The sequence below is a fragment of the Gobius niger genome (genome assembly GCF_951799975.1).
Source record: "Gobius niger genome assembly, chromosome: 5".
Lineage (NCBI taxonomy): Eukaryota > Metazoa > Chordata > Actinopteri > Gobiiformes > Gobiidae > Gobius > Gobius niger.
In genome coordinates, this window is record NC_136856.1 from 23,181,757 (window position 1) to 23,202,968 (window position 21,212).

Consider the following 21,212-nt stretch of genomic DNA (forward strand, 5'->3'; position numbering starts at 1 on the left):
TTTTGCTTGGTTTACGTATATAAAATCTCATCAAAGGAAAGTGATGGCCTTGTCAAGGGCAAAGCTCTTACCCACTAACGTAAAAGCACTATTCAACTCAACCTGCAATAAAACTATAACTTACAAACTAACACTTATATTTCCTTCCATTTATATATGAATGGCTGCCTTCTATTTACTTGCACTGCCTTAAGCTATTACTAAACTTCCTTTGTTAACTTCACTCTAGTTGTGTTTGGACATTAATCTATCAGTCCTGATAATAATTTGCACTCTTTCTTCCCTCCAGACAATCTCGGCTCTTACACAGAAGCCATTAGCAATAAAAATCTGTTTTTGTCTATCATCACCTTAGTAACAAGCTCTATTAAGTCAATTTGGATGCTGGGGCATAAATAGTGGCGACTGCATACAAAAGAGATGGGGAGAGTGTTTGTCAGTTCAGCCATGGACTGGCACACAAAGTGTCCACAGCGGCACAATGGCACAGGAGATGCGTGTTATTTGGGCTAAAAGTTGAGAGTAAATGTCCTCTTGGCCGGGTGATAAAACTGTTTGTTGACTGTTGTGTTTGTCCACCCCCTGTTTCCTTCCAGCTTGGATAAGATTCTAGCCGCCATGACGATTGCTGCAGAGAGAAACAATAAAGAGAGATTTGCCTCAATTGTGGAAGGGCTCGAAAACCACGAGGCTCAACAGCTCCAGGTAAGAAATCACAGCCCAAAATGCTCTTTTGCATTGGTGTGTAATTTACTTAGTGTGCACCTATTACTCCCCTCTCAGTGCATTTCCTCTCAAAGGGTATGTCTCACTGCCTGGCCTTTACTGTGGTTGTTCATGTCAATTAAAATAGAATTGTAGAAAGTATAGATTCCCAATGTGACCACAACGAATATCATAAAAAAAGAGTTCAAATATATCTATTGTTTTCACTTGGTTCTCCAAATTTAAGGACATGAAATGAAAAACTGATACCTTTTCAATATAAAACAACACTGGAGACTAAAATACAACACTGGAGACCAGGTTAAAAAAACAACATATATTTAGGGAGTTGTGAGACACATCATATTGACTTCCTTTTGGTGCAGCCATTCTTTGAATAAAAAAGACTACTCCTGCCATTAACAATTACATGAGAGTGTATGAGCAGACTCCCTATACATTTTGACCCAACACCTGAACGCATTTTCGTTGTACAATTTTACAATAGTCACACCAGCCTTGGCAACTACCTGGGCATGGAGGCGTAACTGCTCTGTTGACAAGCCTCTCCCGGCAACACTTTGTTCAAGCACCCATTTGCGAAGTCGTTCCTTTAATTGTGGCCATCGAGCTTTTAGCTGATTAGCTCTTTATGTTTTCTACATTGCAGTAGCTTCCGCTATTAGCCAAACTTTCTTTCTACATTTTTAGTGGTACAGGAGTAGCAGATACTGTTACACAGGTCTAGAGCGCCCTCTAGCGTCTGTAAGTGTGAAAGTAACAAATGTGAAATTATATATTTTGATATACTATAAGTCGCACTTGAGTATCAGTCGCACCCCCAGCCAAACTATGAAAAAAAAGTGCGACTTAAAGTCCGGAAAATACGGTACTTACTTGTACTTGTACCTTTACATGTTGTAAATGATGTCAAATTAGGGCAGTTGTCATGGCAATAAACAATTGAAACGCTGGTTTACATATCTTTTCAAGTCCTCAAAATGGCATCCGTAACAGGAAAAGTACGCACTGTATTTTAAACCATTTACTCTTCTTCTGCCCAAATGTTCGCACCATAAATCAAAGTCGAATTGTTTTTTTCAGCCACAATGGATGGAAGCCTGCCACAATTCTCCAGCACTTTCTCAGAAATTCTGTAATTTCATAAAGCCACAGTTTGGTTCCAAGGAAAATTAGTATTGGCACCGCGTGGTCCATTGTCGCTCACACTCTGCTGTCTGTGGCTTTGTTTTCGCTTTCCTTTTCTTCTGCTCTTTGGTTCCTCTTGCCGGCCCCACAATACCTCCTCCTCCGGATGGGTTTGCGATCACCGACTTATTTGAAATGCACCCACAATTTTTATCTCCCCACCATTTTAATCAAAAAAACACCTGCTTCATTGAGCTCTACTGAACTTCCTCTTCCTATTGAGAACACCCGCGCAATGATTATAAGCAAGAGCGTGATATTGACGTCCCAAGCCTTTTTGTCCTTCTTTTTCTATCTAACTGTTTTCTTCTCTCTTTCTTTACTTCTTACAAACTCCGTTAGCTTTTTTCTGCGCTGCTGTCAAGTTTAGTCCCAGGAGACTCGGTGTGAAAGGCCAGCTTAAGCACTGTACCTTCACTTTTTTAACAAGATTCTTCTCGGGTGTAGAAAAACTAGACTTTGGCCTCAAAACACCACTTAAACATGTTTTTGTGAAGGGAATTACTCCAGGAATTGCTTTTTTAACTACTGGCAAAGTAAGTTGTGAGGGGAACCGATGAGGCGAGTGGCAAACCACAGATATCCTCTTGTTTATCCTTTAAATTTTGCCAAAGTGCTGCTAATTGTGAACTAAATGAAAGTACTTTGCCGATGGGGGTAAATTAATTCACTTTTCATCCAAAACCTGTGATGAGCAGTAAAAACAAGACATAATGTTATTTAAATACCATACTACGGGTGGTGCGACATAAGTCTGTCCCAGCAGCGCCATTTTTAATTATAGCATTTAGGCTATGACACCAAGGAAAGCTTTATATAATGCAATAAACAATGCCCTGTTGCAAGCACTCCAACGGTAAGGTGCGTTTGAAGTAGACATCAATCTGAGCTATATGCAGAAGAACAAATAGAATTTTACATGAGCACCAGTGTATTCAGCCCCACTATAAATCCAATGAAGACATAGGGGGTTTCCTTTATGCGGCTACTTTATTTATATAAGGCTCTTGTGGGTACTGTAAAATGTTAGGGTTTGGCTTCCTGAAATTCAGACTTTTTCAACATAGGAACTTACTGGCTGCAAATTGTAGCTGTGACGTGTTCACTGCTGGAAGGCTCCCCAGGAGAATATGTCCTACTTCTGAATGGGCTCGCTAACACACTTGTGCTGCTCTTAACGCACCGTGAACTCTTTGCATGTATCTTTTTATAATTAGTTTGACCTCAAAAAGGGCACCATTATGACCACAGATATTTAATAACGCAAAACCTTCAATACGGACAAGGCCTGGACAATTTATATCAAAATTAGCATTATCGCTGCAATGTTTACTGACACATTTAATATGGCCTTTTTCCGGAACGCACCATACTGTGAGCTCTGTAGGTGCGCATGCAGGATGGCAACAGCATAATGTTTATAACAAGCACATACAGTACCAGTAAACGGGGAACTCGTTTCAGCTGCCTTATTTACTGCTATGTGTGTTATACACCACAGCGGCTATTTTAGCCAAAGCAACATCCACGTCATGCAGAAGGAAATATGTATTGCTATAACACAATTTGTCATTTATATTTTTCACATCACAATATGCTGGATTGTTTGTATAAAAACAAAACAGTGAAGGTCTCACAGAGTGCACTGCAGCAGCAATGTTGTGGCCTTATTAATAACACACAGCCCAATAGCAGAGGGTCAAGGTTTGCGCATGGTCCATGGGAATCCTTCAGCCAGCTATTGATTGTCTGTCAAAGGAAAAGTGTCTTATCCGTGCTGTGCGCCCCAGAAAGTCCTTACACCTGATTTGCACATTAAGCATTTTTGTAGCCTTTCTAATCCATTGTAATGCCTCTTTGCCTGTGTCATTAACAAACAATTTATGACAAAAACTATGCTGAAACTATGATGAAATCCATTTGTCGACAAATTAAATCCTGATTATGAGCTTCCCTGGTTGTGATCCATTGAACATCTGTAAATCTTCTTCCACTGTCTGTTCACGCCACAGGTTGCCTGCATGCAGCTGATAAATGCCCTGGTCACATCCCCTGATGACCTTGACTTCCGGATACATTTACGGAATGAGTTCCTCAGATGTGGCCTCAAGAAGATCCTGCCGGTGAGTTCACAGTGTAAACAAGCCTGTCCTTGTGATTGTGTATTTCAAAATCCCGGCACATAATGACCTCAATTGCCAAAATTTTTATTAAATATTTATTTAAGTTACAATTCTAGAAATCTTCATGTTTTCAATATAATTTCTTCAGTGTTAGTAGAGAGGAGAGCGGATATATTTGTGAAATTTAAAGTCTTAACGTATGCACTTAACCAACCGGACACTCCCTGAACAGACATGTTCATGCAACAACCCTTGCATATGTTTTAACACTTTGACTTCAAGAGTGACAGCTGAGCATGGTATTTATCAAATCCCCTTAAGAGTGTATTACAGATAGATTCATGTTATGATAAACATTGAAGCCTTTGATATGTGTTCTTGTGATATTGGCTACGGTTTGGACCATAGGCACCTTATAGATGGTGAGGTAACTGCCAACAGACATCCATTACATGCTGTACTTGTTGTTTCTTTGTTTCTCCTTAAACATTAATAATAACACTTGGCAAGCAGTGTCAAATATGAAGGTTTGCTTTTGTCACTGCGTCGCCCAGGTTCTTAGGTGTGGATCATTAGCAGCGCAATGACACTTGTTCACACAGCACGCTCCGACTCATCACTCAGCCTCTCATTTGTAGCGAGAGGACTGAACGTGTCACCAGGCCAGTTCTTAATAAGTCGTAACAGCTGCCCCTGTTGATTATGACTGTCATTACTTTAATTAGCTGTTATCCAGCCCCCTGCAGTATACAGTAGGTGTGTCATTTGTAAGTGTTCAGAGACATTCTTCCATAAAGTCACCTCTTTCCGCTGACAAGCATTGCATCTGTGATTGGATTTGCGATTTACACTTTGAAATCAAGGTTCAGGTCACAGTAAACACTGACAAGTTCAGTGGACATTAAACGTTTAGCTTTCTAACAATTCCTGCCTGTGCAGTCTGTTGACTGCAATAAACAAAATGGCAATTTTAATTTTTGATTTTAACTAATTGTGCAGTGCTACTCGTATATATAGATATTCATGTATTGGCTGCCTCATCTTCATGTTGTGGGAAAGAGGCACCTCCCTCCCCTCGCCGGGGTTGCTCAAGGCAGATGGTGCAACAAAAAAAGGCGTTGGGTGATTGATACCTGCAGAAATTGGGTTACATTTGGCCCTGTCTCCATCTGTAAAGTGCACCGCTGGTGATTCATCGAGCGCTGGTAAAGAGCACCGCCGGAGCCCCTTGTGGCTGAACAGGTGTGCAGAAATTGGTACTGTCTGGAAAGCCTACAGAGAGGGTTCACAGTGTCGCACGTCCTGATTTTTAAGACAGCTGTAAAAGGGACAAGCTGATATTCTGCCCCAAACACTTGACCCATCTGGAAAAGAGTGCTCAACCTTTGTCAAGATAGATCATTTCAAATCATATTATTGTCAGTCTGGATAAACATTTCTTTTAAGTCACAGTGCAAATTAGGGCAAAATTTTCATGCAATTACTTATGTCTATGTATACAAAATACATAGAATTTCTTAATGTAGTATTTAATAAAAATCAATGGTTTCCGGTGCACACATTTTTATAAGCCTTTTCTCCGCTTACAAGATAGTATTAGGTTTGGACAAACAAAATAATGAAAATCCTACGCTTTGAAATATCAACCCTTTTACAGCTTTGTTTATTAATGTTTTGGATGTCTTATGGCATTGACCTTTAAAAGTGGATCTGTGCCACTCATGACCATGTCAGGCTTCTGTGTATGTGCTTGTTAATTTGGTACAAATGTGTGCTTTACTTTTGAAATACAGTTATCTGTCTTCATTGACAGGACTACAATTTTGACCTTGTGAAATCTAAAACTGTATTACCGTGTTCCATGAAACGCTGTGGAAATTTTCTATTTGCTGACCGCAGGAGCTGAAAGAGACGGAGGAGCTGGACATTCAGCTGAAGGTGTTCAATGAAAACAAGGAGGAGGACTCTATCGAACTCTCTCATCGCCTCGATGACATCCGTGCCGAGATGGAATATCCTTTTGTCCTCCACAGGAGTGAATAAACAGATGAATAGGCCTGCGGCCCTAGCATTGAGCTATGGATGAGTGTATATTGTGAGTTTGGCCAAGGCTTTGGCGAGTAAAGCTCCTCATCACTTGGTTCATTAGTGGAGGATTTGAAGTCTCAGAGCGCATTATCGAACCTCATCTCTGACCAGGGCTATGTGCGTAGTAGGTGAACAACCAGTCATCATAACATCCTGCTTCACTCCTACTCTTCTTAAATGCCTTATTAACCTGAAGTAGAATGTAAGTGCATTTGGTACAGTTTATAGTAAAGCACAGTAATGACATGGGGATTTGATGGAAATGGCAGTGTAGCTAAAAACTCCATCCTTTTGCCATACAATTACTACTGTAAAGTAAAGTGCCCACATTGTTAAATAAGTGCTACATTTGGAAATGGAAATAGCGGTAGTTGTAAATAACTTTTCATGTGCTGAAGTTGAGACCAACAAAGGAGTACACCTTTCTCTTTCTGGCTCTATTTCTGAACGCATTTTGACTGCGAAATGAGTCAATAGCAAAATTCCCATCATCGATAACCTTTATAGCACTGCTGCAGAAGTTCTTTGCTTCTAGCACTTATACCGAACAGTGGCCTATTATATGAATTTATGTGCAGTATATGGCTCCCTCTAATTAACCATTATGACTCATTGTGTTACTCTTCCTTCAGACAGGTTGAGTTCTCTCCTTCAGCCCTTCGTCCATTCAGCTTCAAATATGCCGAGTCACGGTTAACAAGGTTCATTGTAATTGAGTCCAAAGTTGGGTGGTAACTTTCGGAAGCGTCCCGGAGTTGGAGCGTTTAATAATTCACAATTCTTCTCCGAGGCTATGTGCGATCGGCTGACACTGGGAGCAGTCGTACCAGAAGCTGACATTGTTATGCAGATGTTCGTTCCCCACAACCTCCCCCCCCCCCCCCCCCCCCCCCCCACTCTATCTTGTCATATCCCACGGTTCTTGAGCAAAAGTGTCGTAGTGAGTGACAGTTTGTGTTGACTCATGTAGGTGAGGAAGAGGAGGTTATGGGTGCGCTCGTGTGTGGGAGTGAAGATGCGGTAGTGGTGAAACACTGAGAGAAAGAGGAGGAGGGGGAAAAAAACCTCGACCTGGATTAATGATGTGCTTGAGTAGGTCCACAAATGAGACAGCCAAATGTTTGTTTCCAAGGACAAAGCGGCATTGATTGAAAGGATCTGAACATGATTTGAATGTCCATGTGACTGCATTGTTTATGCAGTTTTTTTTTTAATATAGAAAATACATTTCTGAAAATATTTCATTATATCTTATTATGGGCCAACACTGAAGTAATGACACTATCCCAGCTCTTGCATATGCACACTGTCGTTGTGTCCTTGGGCAAGACACTTCACCCTTCTTGCCTCCAGTGTCTGCATACATTGGTGTATGAATGAGAGAGTGAATGGGTGACTGGTAACTTACTGTAAAGCGCTTTGGGCCTAATGAAGGTAGAAAAGTGCTATATAAGTTGAGTCCATTTGCCATTTGCTACGTATTAAGTAGTCTGGTACAGCTTGCACTGTATAACTGGATGACTGTAATGTCCCATTAATCTCAACACACAACTAAAAATATGGTGGATGTCAGAGACCTTGGGCAATTATAGCCCAACGAGTGCCGACGCATAAGTGTCATGACTTCACTGTCGTCCCATGAAAAGATATATTGAAACATTTGCAGAAATGTTAGGGGTGTACTCACTGATTTGAGATACTTCGTAATAAACAATATGCTTAATATTAATATTAAAAAATATAGTGGAGTAAATGTGTTGTAAGGATCTTTGGTTCAAAGATTCACACAGATCTCTTTGAATTATAAAAGCAATTTTCTTTTCCTCATTCTTTTTGTTATCTTTCTCATTTTTTGATCCAATTATATTTTTCAAAAGTAACAAGAAATAAATTTAGCTTTTTCTAAATCTATTACATGTATGATTCATAAGATTAACAACTGCTTTCTACTTACACTCCATGTGCTATCACAGTCAATTCTACAGCACCAGTGAATTATTAAAATCAGCCATTATGATGAATGAAACTTGAATAATTGCACAGTCCTGATATAAAAAAGATTTTTATACCTATTCTCTTGGTGACTCTTGGTGGTTGGAGTTGTTATTATGACTGAGAAATTGCTTTTGTTGAGGACCTATAAAAATAGTCTCTCAGATCCTACAACAAAAGCTAATATTGTTTTGTTGGTCTCAAACGTCATCAAATCAAGGCAATAACTTTTTGAGTTATTTTACTAACAGACATAAACCAACAAGCAACCAAGACAGAGAAGAGCAGTTTTTTTTCTTCTTGGTTGCTCTTTTTTACTGCCATATAGTGTTGCAATATTTTCCATAATGCTCTTGGGGGAAATATTTGTTTATAAACCAACTCTATTGCCTTAAACAGTGTGTGTATCATCCGTGCCACCAAGCTACCTGTGCATTACCTTTGTGTCTTGTTTCCTGGCAAGTTCATGAATATTAACCTGGAGTTGCGCTTCTCCTCTGTGTCCAGTCGAGGCCCATGTGCTGGGGAGCCGACTCCAGGCCACTAATACATATTAATGGGGTGTGGAATGGTGATTGATTGAGCCCACCGCTGACTGGCCTACATCATACTCCACTGCCTCTCATGTTTATTCATTATTTGGGGAAAGAGAGTGGGAGAGGGAGGGACATCGGATAGGGAGGGGTTGTCATTGTTCGGATTGGCAATCCACATTAGGTCCATGTCTGCAGCTTAGTGATAGATGAAGCTAGTTGGACGCTATCCCAGGCTGAGCGCCTTCTCATGTCCCCTCAAATGCGTCTGTGGTGAGGCTATAATTGAATCTCGTAGGATTGGTTATTCTCCCAGGCTTCACACCCGGCTAATACAGGAGAGGGAAATGATACGTTAGAGAAAGCATGTATTCCCCAGCCCTCGCTCGGCTCTCGAAATTTGATATGGGATAGGAGTTTAATTACAGACATTGTTAGAATTAATAGGAAAAGTGTCAAACAGTATTTAAAAGAATTGATCGGGTCAAATTGCAGCAGCTGCAGATTGTTTTGGGTGGACGCGGAGCAGAGGAAGGGGAAAGAGTTAGGTGGGGGATTCTTTTATCCAGGAAATTAAATGAATCGCTATACATGACTTATTGATGTTCTCCACAAAGCCGTCATTCACTTCAGGTTTATGAAAAAAAGACAAATTGCTTTACGAGACAATTGGAAATCAATACAGTGTTTGACCTTGTGATTATGTGATGCATCTGAATTTTCGGAGTAAAATGGTATAATAACAAAGCCACTGTTTCCTTGCTAACTGTGCACTATTAGCTTTAAGTTATCTACATTTTAATTCATGATGAGCTTCAATAGAGAATCTTTTTATGCATTCATGCTGTTTGAATGCTTGTTCTCCTTTTGGGTATAAGCTCTTATACTGTATGCTAACACTATAGTGTCAATATCACAATATAATCCTTTGATTCTTTAAGCGAAGGTTAAAAATAACTGCGAGTTGTCAGAATCGGGTTATGTCTAAAGCATGCGAGTAAAACTGTGCTAATATCATTTCCCCCCATTTTTTTTCTGTTTTAGCCGTCAACGCATTTTCTTGTCCCCTTGGCAAAACTAAGACACATAATCAATACCTTTTGCAAATTTAATAATGTGACTCTTCACTCCTGTGCACAGGTCAGTTTCAATAACAGAAGGGCGGTCTGGTAATATTTCTTATCCACTACCTTTTTATTCTTGTCTTAAATCTTCAAACTACTGAGCTACTCGTGTAATTAATTTCCTGTATCTTGGAAAAGGCACAGACTGACAGGTAAACCGCAGGGACTGTTCTTTATTGCCAATACACCTCCTCTTGTGAGGTGTTTACTGTGTAGTACGTTCCCCTGGAGAAAACCGATGAGACAAGTCACATCGCTTGTTTGCTTTGTACGCTGATGGCTGTCAGAGAAGGGGAGGTTAGGAACTGGGGAAATGAGCTGGTTTCAAAGCAGCGACTAATAAAGATACAAATGTCTTAATGTGAGGATTGCATTAAAAGTTGTCATTGTTGTTGTGCTGTCATGATGTTTTTCTTAACTGTGTTTCCTCACTGATATGGATGAAGTGTACCATCTCCTTTCCAATATGGTGAAAGATACAGCCTCAGAAACATATTTCTTATCCATTCTTCAGCATCTACTGCTCATCAGGAATGACTATTTCATCCGGTAAGTTCCATCTAACATGCTATGAGGATTCTTTCCACGTCTGAATTACTTAGATTTATGTTTTGTGAGGCAAAATATAGACTTAGCCTTTGAGGGCTCTCATGGTGCATAAAATATGGACAGATTTTTCATAGTTTGAAATCAACAAGATTTGTTTTACTTATTGGATTTTATCACACTGTTTTATGAATGCATCTTTGCAGTACTGTAAACAACAAGGAAGTAAAATGTCAACAGTTTGCCGAGAAAATGACAGTTTGCTAAAATAAACTTCAGTCACGAAGAATGAACACATTCATGCGTATACGTGTGGGCAGGACTGTGTTTACTTTAAAAATATCTACATCCAGTATCGTGCAATGTCCTCCACTTTGCAGGCCGATTGTATATAATGAATAATTGCTGGAATGATAGGATGGCCTTTTACACTGCCTTTGAAGAGCAAATCTGTCAGTCACTGGGCAGAAATGCCGCCACTCCTGTGAATGGAGTGACACTGATGAATCCACTGCTGTGTCAGACCTTTTGCAGAAATAAGACATAAAAAAGAAAGTTAGAAGACAGAGGGAGGATGAGAGCAGGAAGATGAATTTACCATAGACAAGTTGCTGTACCCTTGGAGTTATGAATAATGTAATCCTCATCTATTTGGGGGGAAGTGAGAAATAGAATTCACATTAACTGGCGAGTACATGCATATCCACCCTCGCTCCGCTGTCCGTGTACCCCGCTGTACGCCAGCAATAGGAGGGATCAGGCCTCATAAAAAATGGGCTTTTAAAAAGATACGTTTTTGAAATACATTTTTCTTTGCCCCTCATCACAAATGCTCAGAGAAGGCGACACATGTGCACACCCAAACATTAACCCAAGAAATGCTGTCTAAGTGAAGCTCTTTATTTCCCATACATCACTACTGTGGACCAGTGGGGATGAGAGATGTTATACTGCAGTACGTACAGTGCATGCAGCTGATCCTAATGTATACCATTTATCTTTTTAGGCCAGGCGCTCATTGTTTGGAAAGTATGCAAGCACGTAGCCTTTAGCTTGTGTAATGCGAAAGGGTTATAGGAATTCATCAACTAATCATTCTAGCCTGTAAATGTTGTTCTCAATAAGTGCTTAGCTTCTGCACGGCCTTGGGTAAAATATAAAATCCTCTCCGTGAAATTGTAATATGAGCAACACCCAACCAATGTAGCACAATATTAGTTCACTTCCCACAAACCAGTGGCAACTATAGCTATCTTGCTAAAAGACTAAATTAACCTAATTACAGCTTTGTTTTTTTTGCCAACTGGCAATTTGTTTTTTTCTAGAGGTGCTAAAATCCAAATGTGATATTTTTATTTTCCTTTTGACCAGATAGACAAACCAACCCAATCATTAAAATATGTCCTTGATTTGGGCGCTCCCTACATATTGCAAATAGCCTTTTATAAAAAATATTCTCGGTAGCAATATTTAATTCATGATGCAGTTTTGTCATTGCTTAGCTGCAATAGGATAGTGTTGGCGGTTCTGCTCTGAGAAATGCTGTTTCAAAAGATAGCATTAAAAAAGGCAGGTTGAAGGAGTAGTATGTCATTTTGTATACGTGTAGGCTTGACAGCTTGTTCGGTGATCAAAGGATGCCGAGGGTGTGTACGCCAAGCTCGTTCCACCTTAAGAACTTGAGATTTATTTTTGGATTCTGATCACCTGAAATAATCACCTTATGTCAAATAAACAACACAAATAATGCTGTTTACACAATATTACAGTAAACAAACTGATTTAGTGCCTTATGTCATTTCTTCAACACAATATTTGCTCTGGTTCTGCCCCTCCAGGGCTTGGTTTATTTTTGATAATTAATCTCTCTCTGCAAGCCTAATGAATGGGAGCACATCAAAACCCACCCAGTAAATATAGCGCCGATCTGCTCTTTTGGCGCCCGGCGATATGGGGATTACACTGGCTATGTGGAGCAGAGCTGGATCAAGTGGCTGGGGTTGCTGCGCTGAACTACTCGCTATCATGCGTAGAAATGAAGGTGCCAGGGTTAAAAAAAAAAAAAAAAGAAGTTAGGTAGGGGAGTGATGCCGGGGACATATGTTTGCTTCTGGAGCCCAGCCCTTCCCACCGCGGAGGAGCTGGCTGACAGTTCTGGGTCACTCTCTCCTTTCCGAGTTATCTCCACCCAGCCCCTATCTGTCTCTGCGATGGCGGAGGATGCAGGACGAAGTGAAAAATAGGGCGGCTTATTGAGATAATAATGCAGTGTACATCGGTGACAGTTGTAAGCCGAGTGCCACGGCGCTTAAGTGTGGCAGGGCGCCGTGCTCGCTCTCACCAGCCCGTTCCAACCGGGAGTGGGCGAAGGCACTAGCTAAAGCTTAATGTACGCCATTTTATGCTTTCAAAACACGGTGCACCTAAATGCTTATTTTATTTGCTTTGGCTTAAAATGCTTGTTCTTCATATTTCTGTTTACAACGTAATATGGCCTGTCCACCCACAAAGTACTAACAGACAGCCTTTTTGATTTCATAGGGAACATTTTGTGAAAGCCGCATGAATAAACTTTACTTTATACTGTTAGGTATAAAGTAAATTATTTATTTTATGCCCATTCTGATGAAACACTTCAACTTCAGGATTTATTCCAACTTTAAACAATGAAATGATACTTTCCACCAAATGCATTTTTTTTTTCCTATTATGTTGGTGTCCATTTTAGAAACAATATTTAAGAATTCTGCAGGTCTAGTTTATCAATTGGCTCATGGTAACTATTTGCATAATTTGACTCAAGATTTACAAATGCAGTAAACTTATACTACATGTGTTTAGAAAGTGAGACAAGAGACAATGCAATCCTCTTAGACTGATTCAAAAATATATGTTCTTGAAGGTCATGACGTAATTAATAACTATGCTTTAACTTCTGGGCAGTGTTTTGGAATCTATTCCCACTCTTGGCATCTCTGCTTAACGTGGCGTAGTGCTAGCTAAATGTCACTTACAATTAAAGTTGATAATGTTACGGCGAAAAGGTCAGATACAAACCTGTGCTCTGACGTGAGACTCCCTGGCTGATTCACAGGCCTTACTCTGTCACACCACTTAACACTCCCGACTTACTTTTTTTCATTGTGGTTTCATTTACACACACCACGTTGATTAGATTTACATGTTTTTTTTTATTATTTTTTTATCCCTGCTCTAATTGGTAAAATGATGGTAAATTAGGCGAGGGGCGAAACAGTCACTGTAGCACAGGCCGCAATCTGTCACCTTGAAACGGTCAACACGGGCTTGTCTCATACCCGGTGCATATTAATCTGCTAATTTCATGATCGTGAGCGAAGCAAGTGATGAAATTTAATAGGCTGCCCATTTTCTCCAGCCGTTGCCCTTTCCGACATGGCATTTTGTGACCTCTAGCTCAAATAAGAGAATCATTTGTACGTAATTAGCGCAGTAGATTTTGTGTCACTCAAACATTCCGGATGCTTGTCTAATTGCTCTGCTTTATGTTTTTCGACCCTGCCAGGCCCCAGTACTATAAGGTTATCGAAGAATGTGCGTCTCAGATTGTGTTGCATCGCAGTGGGATGGATCCCGATTTTGGCTACAGTAAACGGCTGGATGTTGACTTCACTCATCTGATTGGTAAGCCTCGATATACACAGACTCCACTGCTATTAATATAAGCTGTTATACTTTAATATGCTCGCAGAGATTTCGCACATCTTCATCTGCAGGGGTTTTTATCAACAATAATGCTAGAAATTAATTTGCTATTTGATGCCCCACAGCCACTTTCATTATCTTCCCACGTTCTCATTGTTTTCACTGCCAAACACCTGTAGTGAGATGACTACACGTACTGTTGATTGATAAGGAGGTATATCTTAAACTGTTTAAATGTCTTCTTTCTGTAACTGTAGGGGGGGAAAATTACCAAGTGCGCAATTGGTTTATCAGTTTTTTTTTTCTCCCACAAGCAGAGAAAACGTGAAAACACCACACCTCAGTATGTGTTGATTGATTTACAGTAACCTGACACAAAAGGCCATTAAAACTTTCCAAATCCCTCCTCAGAGAGCTATAAATTGGAGCCGTTTACTGAAATTGAGATTTTAGTTTGTCAAATTGATAAAGTCTTGAGATGCCTATAGGTTTTGGATACACTTTTCTGTCCGCAGTTGCATCACGTCTGCCTCTGACACTCTGTTTCAGTACATTTCTGCATAAGAATGTCTTTAGCGTAGGTGTTGGGGATATTGTCAAACAAACAAAAAGCCTACACATTTTAAGACGCACAAGGATGGCTGCACATTTTTCAAGGACCACGTTTACAATAAAGGCCGGCTGTGTTAAACATTGATTGTACTGATTTATATGCATACCACGCACCTTGAGTGTTTTTGATCCAAATGTGTCTGCTGAATATGTTCAACAGCATTCAATAGGCAACGCATAGGTCAATATTACCGCCACATGCCTGAAAGAGCAACAAAGCGCTATTTGCGTGTGTGCTTTGAAAAAAGGAGCCTGTTGAAATCCATGCATGTGGTTTGCCTTCACTTTCAGATCAGTGCGTGGATAAAGCCCGAGTGGAGGAGAGCGAGCAGAAAGCTGACGAGTTCTCGAAAAAGGTACGGCATTAATCACTCCCAGCAGAACCCTTGCCGTAGCCGTCTCCCATCAGGAAAGTTTTTCTTCTGCCTTCGAGATTCCAGACTGGTTATCGATTGTCCAATGCCCTGATCGATATCTGGCTGTGGCGCTACATGATCCGTATCAGCATTACAAGGATCAATGCCACTGTTCGGATGTATACAGCAAAGTTATGTGTAGGTGTTTTTGAGCGTGGCGTTCCATTCTCGTTTCAAGGTATTTTAAGCTTGGCAGCAACATTTCTTGAAGTCTGTATTAAACTTCGCACAAAGACACAGTGCATGTTTGAAATTGTGCTAACAAAGATAACTTTTTGGAGTGGCCATTATCAAGTGTCGGCTCAAAAGTGAAAGATTGCTGTAAGGCCCATCAAATTTGATGACTTCTGACAGTTGGAAAACTGATTGCAGTGTCTTGCATGAAGCTCTTGGGATTTTCCTTTGTTAAAATATGAATTTAAAACAAGGTTTCAGTTTAAAGGGATGTGAAAGGATTGTGATGAATCATAAATCATAGTATCTCTTAAATGCACCATGGATCTGTGACTAATTGGACAGTTCTTTAAACCTTAACAGCATTGTAAGTGGGGAAGTGAATCATATCTTGTTACAATAAAGAGTGCCTCAAATAGCATTTTCAACTCCTAAAACTGATAGGTGCCAGCAAATTACAATCAATACAATATTTCTATCGTCAATATATAGAAAAATATATATGTATATTTTATTTTACATATTCCAGTTCCAGTTGCCTCTCACCTGACTACCAACATGATTGGATTGAGCTCACCATGTCATCATGACGTGTGGGACTGAACTTGAGCAAACACGTATTTACAGGACGGCAAGACCAAATCTGTAAAATTTGTGGTTGATTTAAAATGTGAAAAACAATTTCATGAACGTGCTTGATCTGTAGTGGACCTGTCTGTTTACATGCAATACATTCTAATTAATGCCCATGATATTTATGCATGCACAAAGAGAACTAAAACCTTCTCCAGAGCTCCTCCAGGGGATTCCCTGAATGTTTTGGTCGTAAGAGTCCTTCTAGTGTCTTCATGCTGGGACTGTGATGCCATTGGAGTGACATTCCTTGGTCTCTGCAAAGGTTAGACCCATCAACTTACATGAAAGCCAGTCCTAAAACAAAGACAAAGACCAACCGGGTTCTGGGGGGCATGGAGGGCTATGGATAAATTATCTAGAGACACCCGCTACTGCTGGTTTTATTCATATGGCGTGTTTGTGTAATGGTTAATATGGAGACATGATTGTAATCAGGCTTACAATTTTAATGTATTTGTTTGATCGGGGACATTGCACAAAATACTTTTGTGGAAAAAAGAAATGTGACAGGTCATAGCAAAAAAAATGCTAGTTTGGATAATATTGTTTTAATAGCAAAAGTAGGCCTGCATGAAATGTATACAATCATTAGAATGAGCAGAATAGCCACAATCTTTACTCAAGTAAGACTAATGGTATATAACAAAATCATAATTTTTCATTAAAATTACTCGAGTATGACTGCAAAAGTCTTTGGTAAAAATACTACTTACATGCTAGTACAGTGATGTCATCACAGCCACATTTATATCTGATTGGGGTCCCCACAAACTGCCCTGAGGAAACTCCCCTGATGGGGAGTGAAACCTATTTTTATTTATTTATTTATTTTTTCATTTTAAAGGAATAGGCCACCGTTTTTACATATGAGATATGTTCTTACCTTAGCTTTGACGAGTTCTATAGGACCTGTCTGATCTTCCCCCGTGCCTTCTATCACGTAAACACAGCGCAGCCGGCGTTAGCATTTAGCCTCTCCCCCTCTCCACTATAGCTCCAAAACAGGTCAAGATAGAAGCTACCAAGCTCTTCCACGTTTTCCCTATTTAAATATGGTTACGTTAAGTGTTACACTACAAAGTATAATTACACAAAATTAAACAATGTGGATTTTCTAAGCGGATAAAAGGGGGAACTATAATGTAAGGCGTAGTAATACCAGGAGTAGTTTGGCATCCGCACAGTAAAGTGAAGATTACGCCGGCTGCGCTGTGTTTACGTGACTGAAGGAACGGGTGAAAACCAGACAGGTCCTATAGAACTCGTCAAAGCTAAGGTAAGAACATATCTCAGTATGTAAAAACGGTGGCCTATTCCTTTAATGAAAGTACTGAGTACTGAGAAACGTTTATTACATAAAGTCTGATTTATCTTTCGGAAGTATGACTGAAACATAAAAATGAAACAGTGTGAAAGTCTGATGATTCTCATTATTACAATATGAAAAATAGAAACATTAATTAATTATTTTCTTTTATGTCGACGTGAAGCTTTTGTCAATTATTTATTTTCAGTGGAATCAAGGCTGAGCGCTGATTTGAAGACCACTGTGGAGCTGCTTTTATAATTTCGTTGTGCATTGTACAATGACAAAGGATTCTGATTCTGAAATGTTTACTGAAGTAAAAGATTAAATAAGTAATAGATTACATGCTTTAAAAGCATATGAATCATTTAAGTGTACTTGAGTAAATGTAACTGATTACTACCCACCTCTGCAATGATGTGCTCACTCTGCCTCGCCTCTTCTCTTGCAGTTTGACGAGGAGTTCAGCGCGCGGCAGGAGGCCCAGGCCGAATGTCAAAAGAAGGAAGAGAAAATCAAAGAGTTGGAGGGAAAGATCCAAACCCTGGAGACTCAGGTAAATCCATAAAGAGCAGCGTCTGAAAACGTCAACTCACAAGATCCTCACAATTGCTGGTTTTAAAGAAAGTCGTGAAAGCCTCCCTCAAATGTACTCTACCTGTAAATGTGATGAAAGATTTCCAACATCTGAGCAATTGGGGAGAAAAAATAACATCAGCAATGTAAAAAAAATGGTTGATTTGGTCAGGATGATAGCCTTCCAGTGCACTTAGTGATGCACTACTCCAGTAAGTGGGAGTTATCATCCACGCTGGAATATTTGATTTAATAAAGGGTCAATCTCCTTCTCGGGGTGCATCTCTTTATATTGGAGATTTGCTCAATTGAAATGTTTCCTATGTAATTCTATCATCACAAAGATGGATTGCATCTCCCTTTTCAGGCCTCCACATCATTCCTTCCAAGCCAAAGACCTCCTTTTAAAGAACAGAAAATGACTGCTATTTCCCCCCTTAACCCAATTTCAAACACTTTAGTACTGCCTTGGGACGAAAGGGCAGCCTGTCTTTTGGCTTAAAGGAATTGAATCTAAACCAGCATTGAAAGATGGTATAGCTACATTTATATTTTAGAGTGCCTTTATCTTTTCTCTGCCCTTCTTCATGTTGACACCCGCTATCTGATGAAATGCACCTGCATCACTAGACAATTTCCCAGTTGGAACAGTGATATTTCCCATCCACATCATTTTTGCAGGTTCAAAGTTTGCGCGTCAAACTTCCGCCAAAGTCCTGAGCAAAGTCAAATCAGGTTTTCTCATGCACCTTATAAACGCTGTATCCAGGAGTGCAATGTTGCCACTTGTCACCTAGGCTTGTAGTCTAACAGGTTCACAGAATACTCAATTTCGCACGACCGTCCACCCATTATAATGAGAGAGCCAATGCAATCTCAGTCGGCTTCCCTTGCGCTCCCCTCTCCCATACCTCTGACTGTCAGAAATGCATGCATGCGGCTGTGTTACTTTTGCCCTTCTCCCTTGTTGAAGCTTTTTATGTTGTGTTTCGGAGCGTTTCCTTCTCCACGACACGCCCTTGCCTCAGCCTCCCATGGCAGGGCTCTGTCTTTTGAAGAATGACTGTGAATGGAGCATTAACAGGTAGTGGAGATTCTTGAACCTCGGTAGCACGGAACCATCTTGTTGTTTTCAAAGATCTTCAAACAGAGGGGGCCATGCACATCAACACACATCAACCTGAGCTGAAGAAATATCACGTTTGTGGGACAAGCAGATAAACATATGACAGTGCAAAAATAAGCAAACTTTTTGATCTTAATTGCGGTCAAACTAAAATTGTCTGTTAGGAATCCAAAAATCAGCCGTTTCTTGTTTTGTTGACAGTCAATATCCGTCTGAAAACATTCCCTCTATCACTTTAATGTTTCGCGCTACATGCATCTTGCTTTTAACAAACGGAGCTGGAGTCTACATACTATTTGTCCATCAAAGTTGCTTTGCCACTGCTGCCTTGTGATGATATAAACACTACGTCTCAAGCGTAACCTTTCATCTCCGCACACTATTCCAGAGATATTAAAAGACTTGCATGTCTGAGCCACCGCTCCACACTTTGTTTGCGTACCGACACATTTAATGAGAGGAACTTTGGCATAGAAACAAGCGGACCTATTTGATGTGGCTGTTTGATTATCCCTCCAATTGAGTCGAGCTGAAGTCCTGTCTCTAAACATCAACAAAGGACAAAATCACAAGTGGAAATCAGCCGCCCTCTTTGCAAACCTTTGAGTGAAACCATTCAAGGCCAAAAGGGGGAAGCTATTCATTCACTTGGCTGAGGATGTGATGAATAATGTAGCACTGCGGCGGTACATAGGAGCAGTGCGCAGCCTCCCATTAATAGGTTTTAACAACCTGGCCGTCTTGTAGCTGACCCAGCTGAGCCCCGCGAGCAGCTCAGGGTCTAGTGCAACACATTTTCTCTTCCTGCACTGCCAGACTGTCTCCTCTTTTACACATGATGAGATTTGACCGAAATAATAATGGGAGGTGAATTTGCAAGTAGCCTCTACAGTAATGGTTGGGATGTAACACCAGTTATTTTGTAAAATCTATATGCGCCCTCCTTTGAACGATGTCAAGTTTTACAAAAATCCCAACTTGTCCTGAGGAGGGCATTCAAGTGTGTGAATTGTACCGTTCTAGTTAACTGAAGAGTATAACTGGGTTTTATGTTCAAGTTGATTCCAACAGCTAATGTTTTGAATGTTGAATTAAAAAAAATCTTTAAAATGTTCCCAAATGTGGAACAATGGGGTTATTTGAATACTACTTCGAACCAATTGCCTGCTTTTTGGCCATTTATGTCAACCTGAAAAGATTACTCTCGAACACTCATTACTTAAATGCCTTTTTCAGTTCCTTCATTGTGCAATGTGCATGAACTCCCTTTTTGTCCAACTTATAGCAAGTATATTTTCATATATACGCTTCTTAAAACACTGGCAAGTTTGTGCAAACGTAAAATCCAAGCATGTTCAACAAAGACTCCCATTTCTTGTATCGTTTTTGATTTGTCTGCATGCCGTATTTATGAGTGTCAACGGAAGCATGCCTCTCCATGCGCGGTGGCTGTCATTGCCTTGTTCTTTTCATTCCGGTGCCACTGTGTTTCACTGGCATCCTTTTGAAAACATATTACATCCTCTTTTAGGTGTAAGGGTACGGCACAGTCTGCCTTTGCACATCAAATAGCTGAATCAGACCAAATTAGATGCACCTCTGTCATCTCTTGTGCAAAGGGCCATTCTTGTTTCCTTGCTTGTATCTTTCCTGTCATCTTGTTTGTTGAGTAGTGTTCCTTACTTTGTAGAGCGTCTATCTAACCCACCCACATGTGTTCCTCTGGTTGTGTGTTGTGACTGCTGTGTGTGTCCACTGTGTGTTGTACAGTTAACTATTGAGAGAGACAAGCTCAATGAGGCTCAGAGACTCATCAGGGAATCTGAAGCCAAGGTGGGTGTTCTCTTGCATGTGGCCCTAGACGCTGTCAATCAGAATGCATCCCACACACTAAACTTGGGGCTTTAGTATACTTCAGTTACGGTGTTACATTAGATGATATGCATATAATCTTTTGGAATGGCTTGTAGCTTTGAGCTCAAGTGAATTAAGGTAGAATACAGTATTGGTTATAGTGGGCCTAATCAAGCCCGCTGGGAAATTTGTCCTCAGCAGCGCATTTAACATGGCACTGCAGGTAAAAATTCACAAAATGTATTAGCATTTCAATCCTTTCAACTAAAACATGGTATTGAATCTCAGTCTTGTGTTGTAAATTGTAAAAAAAGAAACTGATAAAAAATTATGCTAAGACTTAATATGGAAAGCAACTGCACTCATTTTTCAGCTAATTTGCTTCTTCTTCTTTCATTTAAATCTTAGAAGAGAAAATTGGCCACAGAGGGCTCGAGACAGCCGCACATGTAATCATTGAATTTGTTTTTTTATACAGCAATTTGTTTGAGAGGCTCCTCAAAGAATA

The 21,212-nt window shown here is 40.2% G+C and overlaps 1 protein-coding gene across 5 annotated transcripts in view; it reads left to right on the forward strand.

Annotated features, from left to right (window-relative positions):
• Positions 1 to 21,212, forward strand: part of diaph2 (diaphanous-related formin 2) — a 373,093-nt gene that overhangs the window by 90,163 nt on the left and 261,718 nt on the right. For all 5 annotated transcript variants that reach the window (XM_079556323.1, XM_079556319.1, XM_079556321.1 and 2 more), the window contains 7 exons: positions 597 to 705; positions 3,927 to 4,037; positions 5,937 to 6,049; positions 10,207 to 10,323; positions 13,865 to 13,983; positions 14,908 to 14,972; positions 17,600 to 17,704. In XM_079556323.1, coding sequence (XP_079412449.1) covers positions 597 to 705; positions 3,927 to 4,037; positions 5,937 to 6,049; positions 10,207 to 10,323; positions 13,865 to 13,983; positions 14,908 to 14,972; positions 17,600 to 17,704 — 739 coding nt within the window. The remainder of the gene's footprint in view (positions 1 to 596; positions 706 to 3,926; positions 4,038 to 5,936; positions 6,050 to 10,206; positions 10,324 to 13,864; positions 13,984 to 14,907; positions 14,973 to 17,599; positions 17,705 to 21,212) is intronic.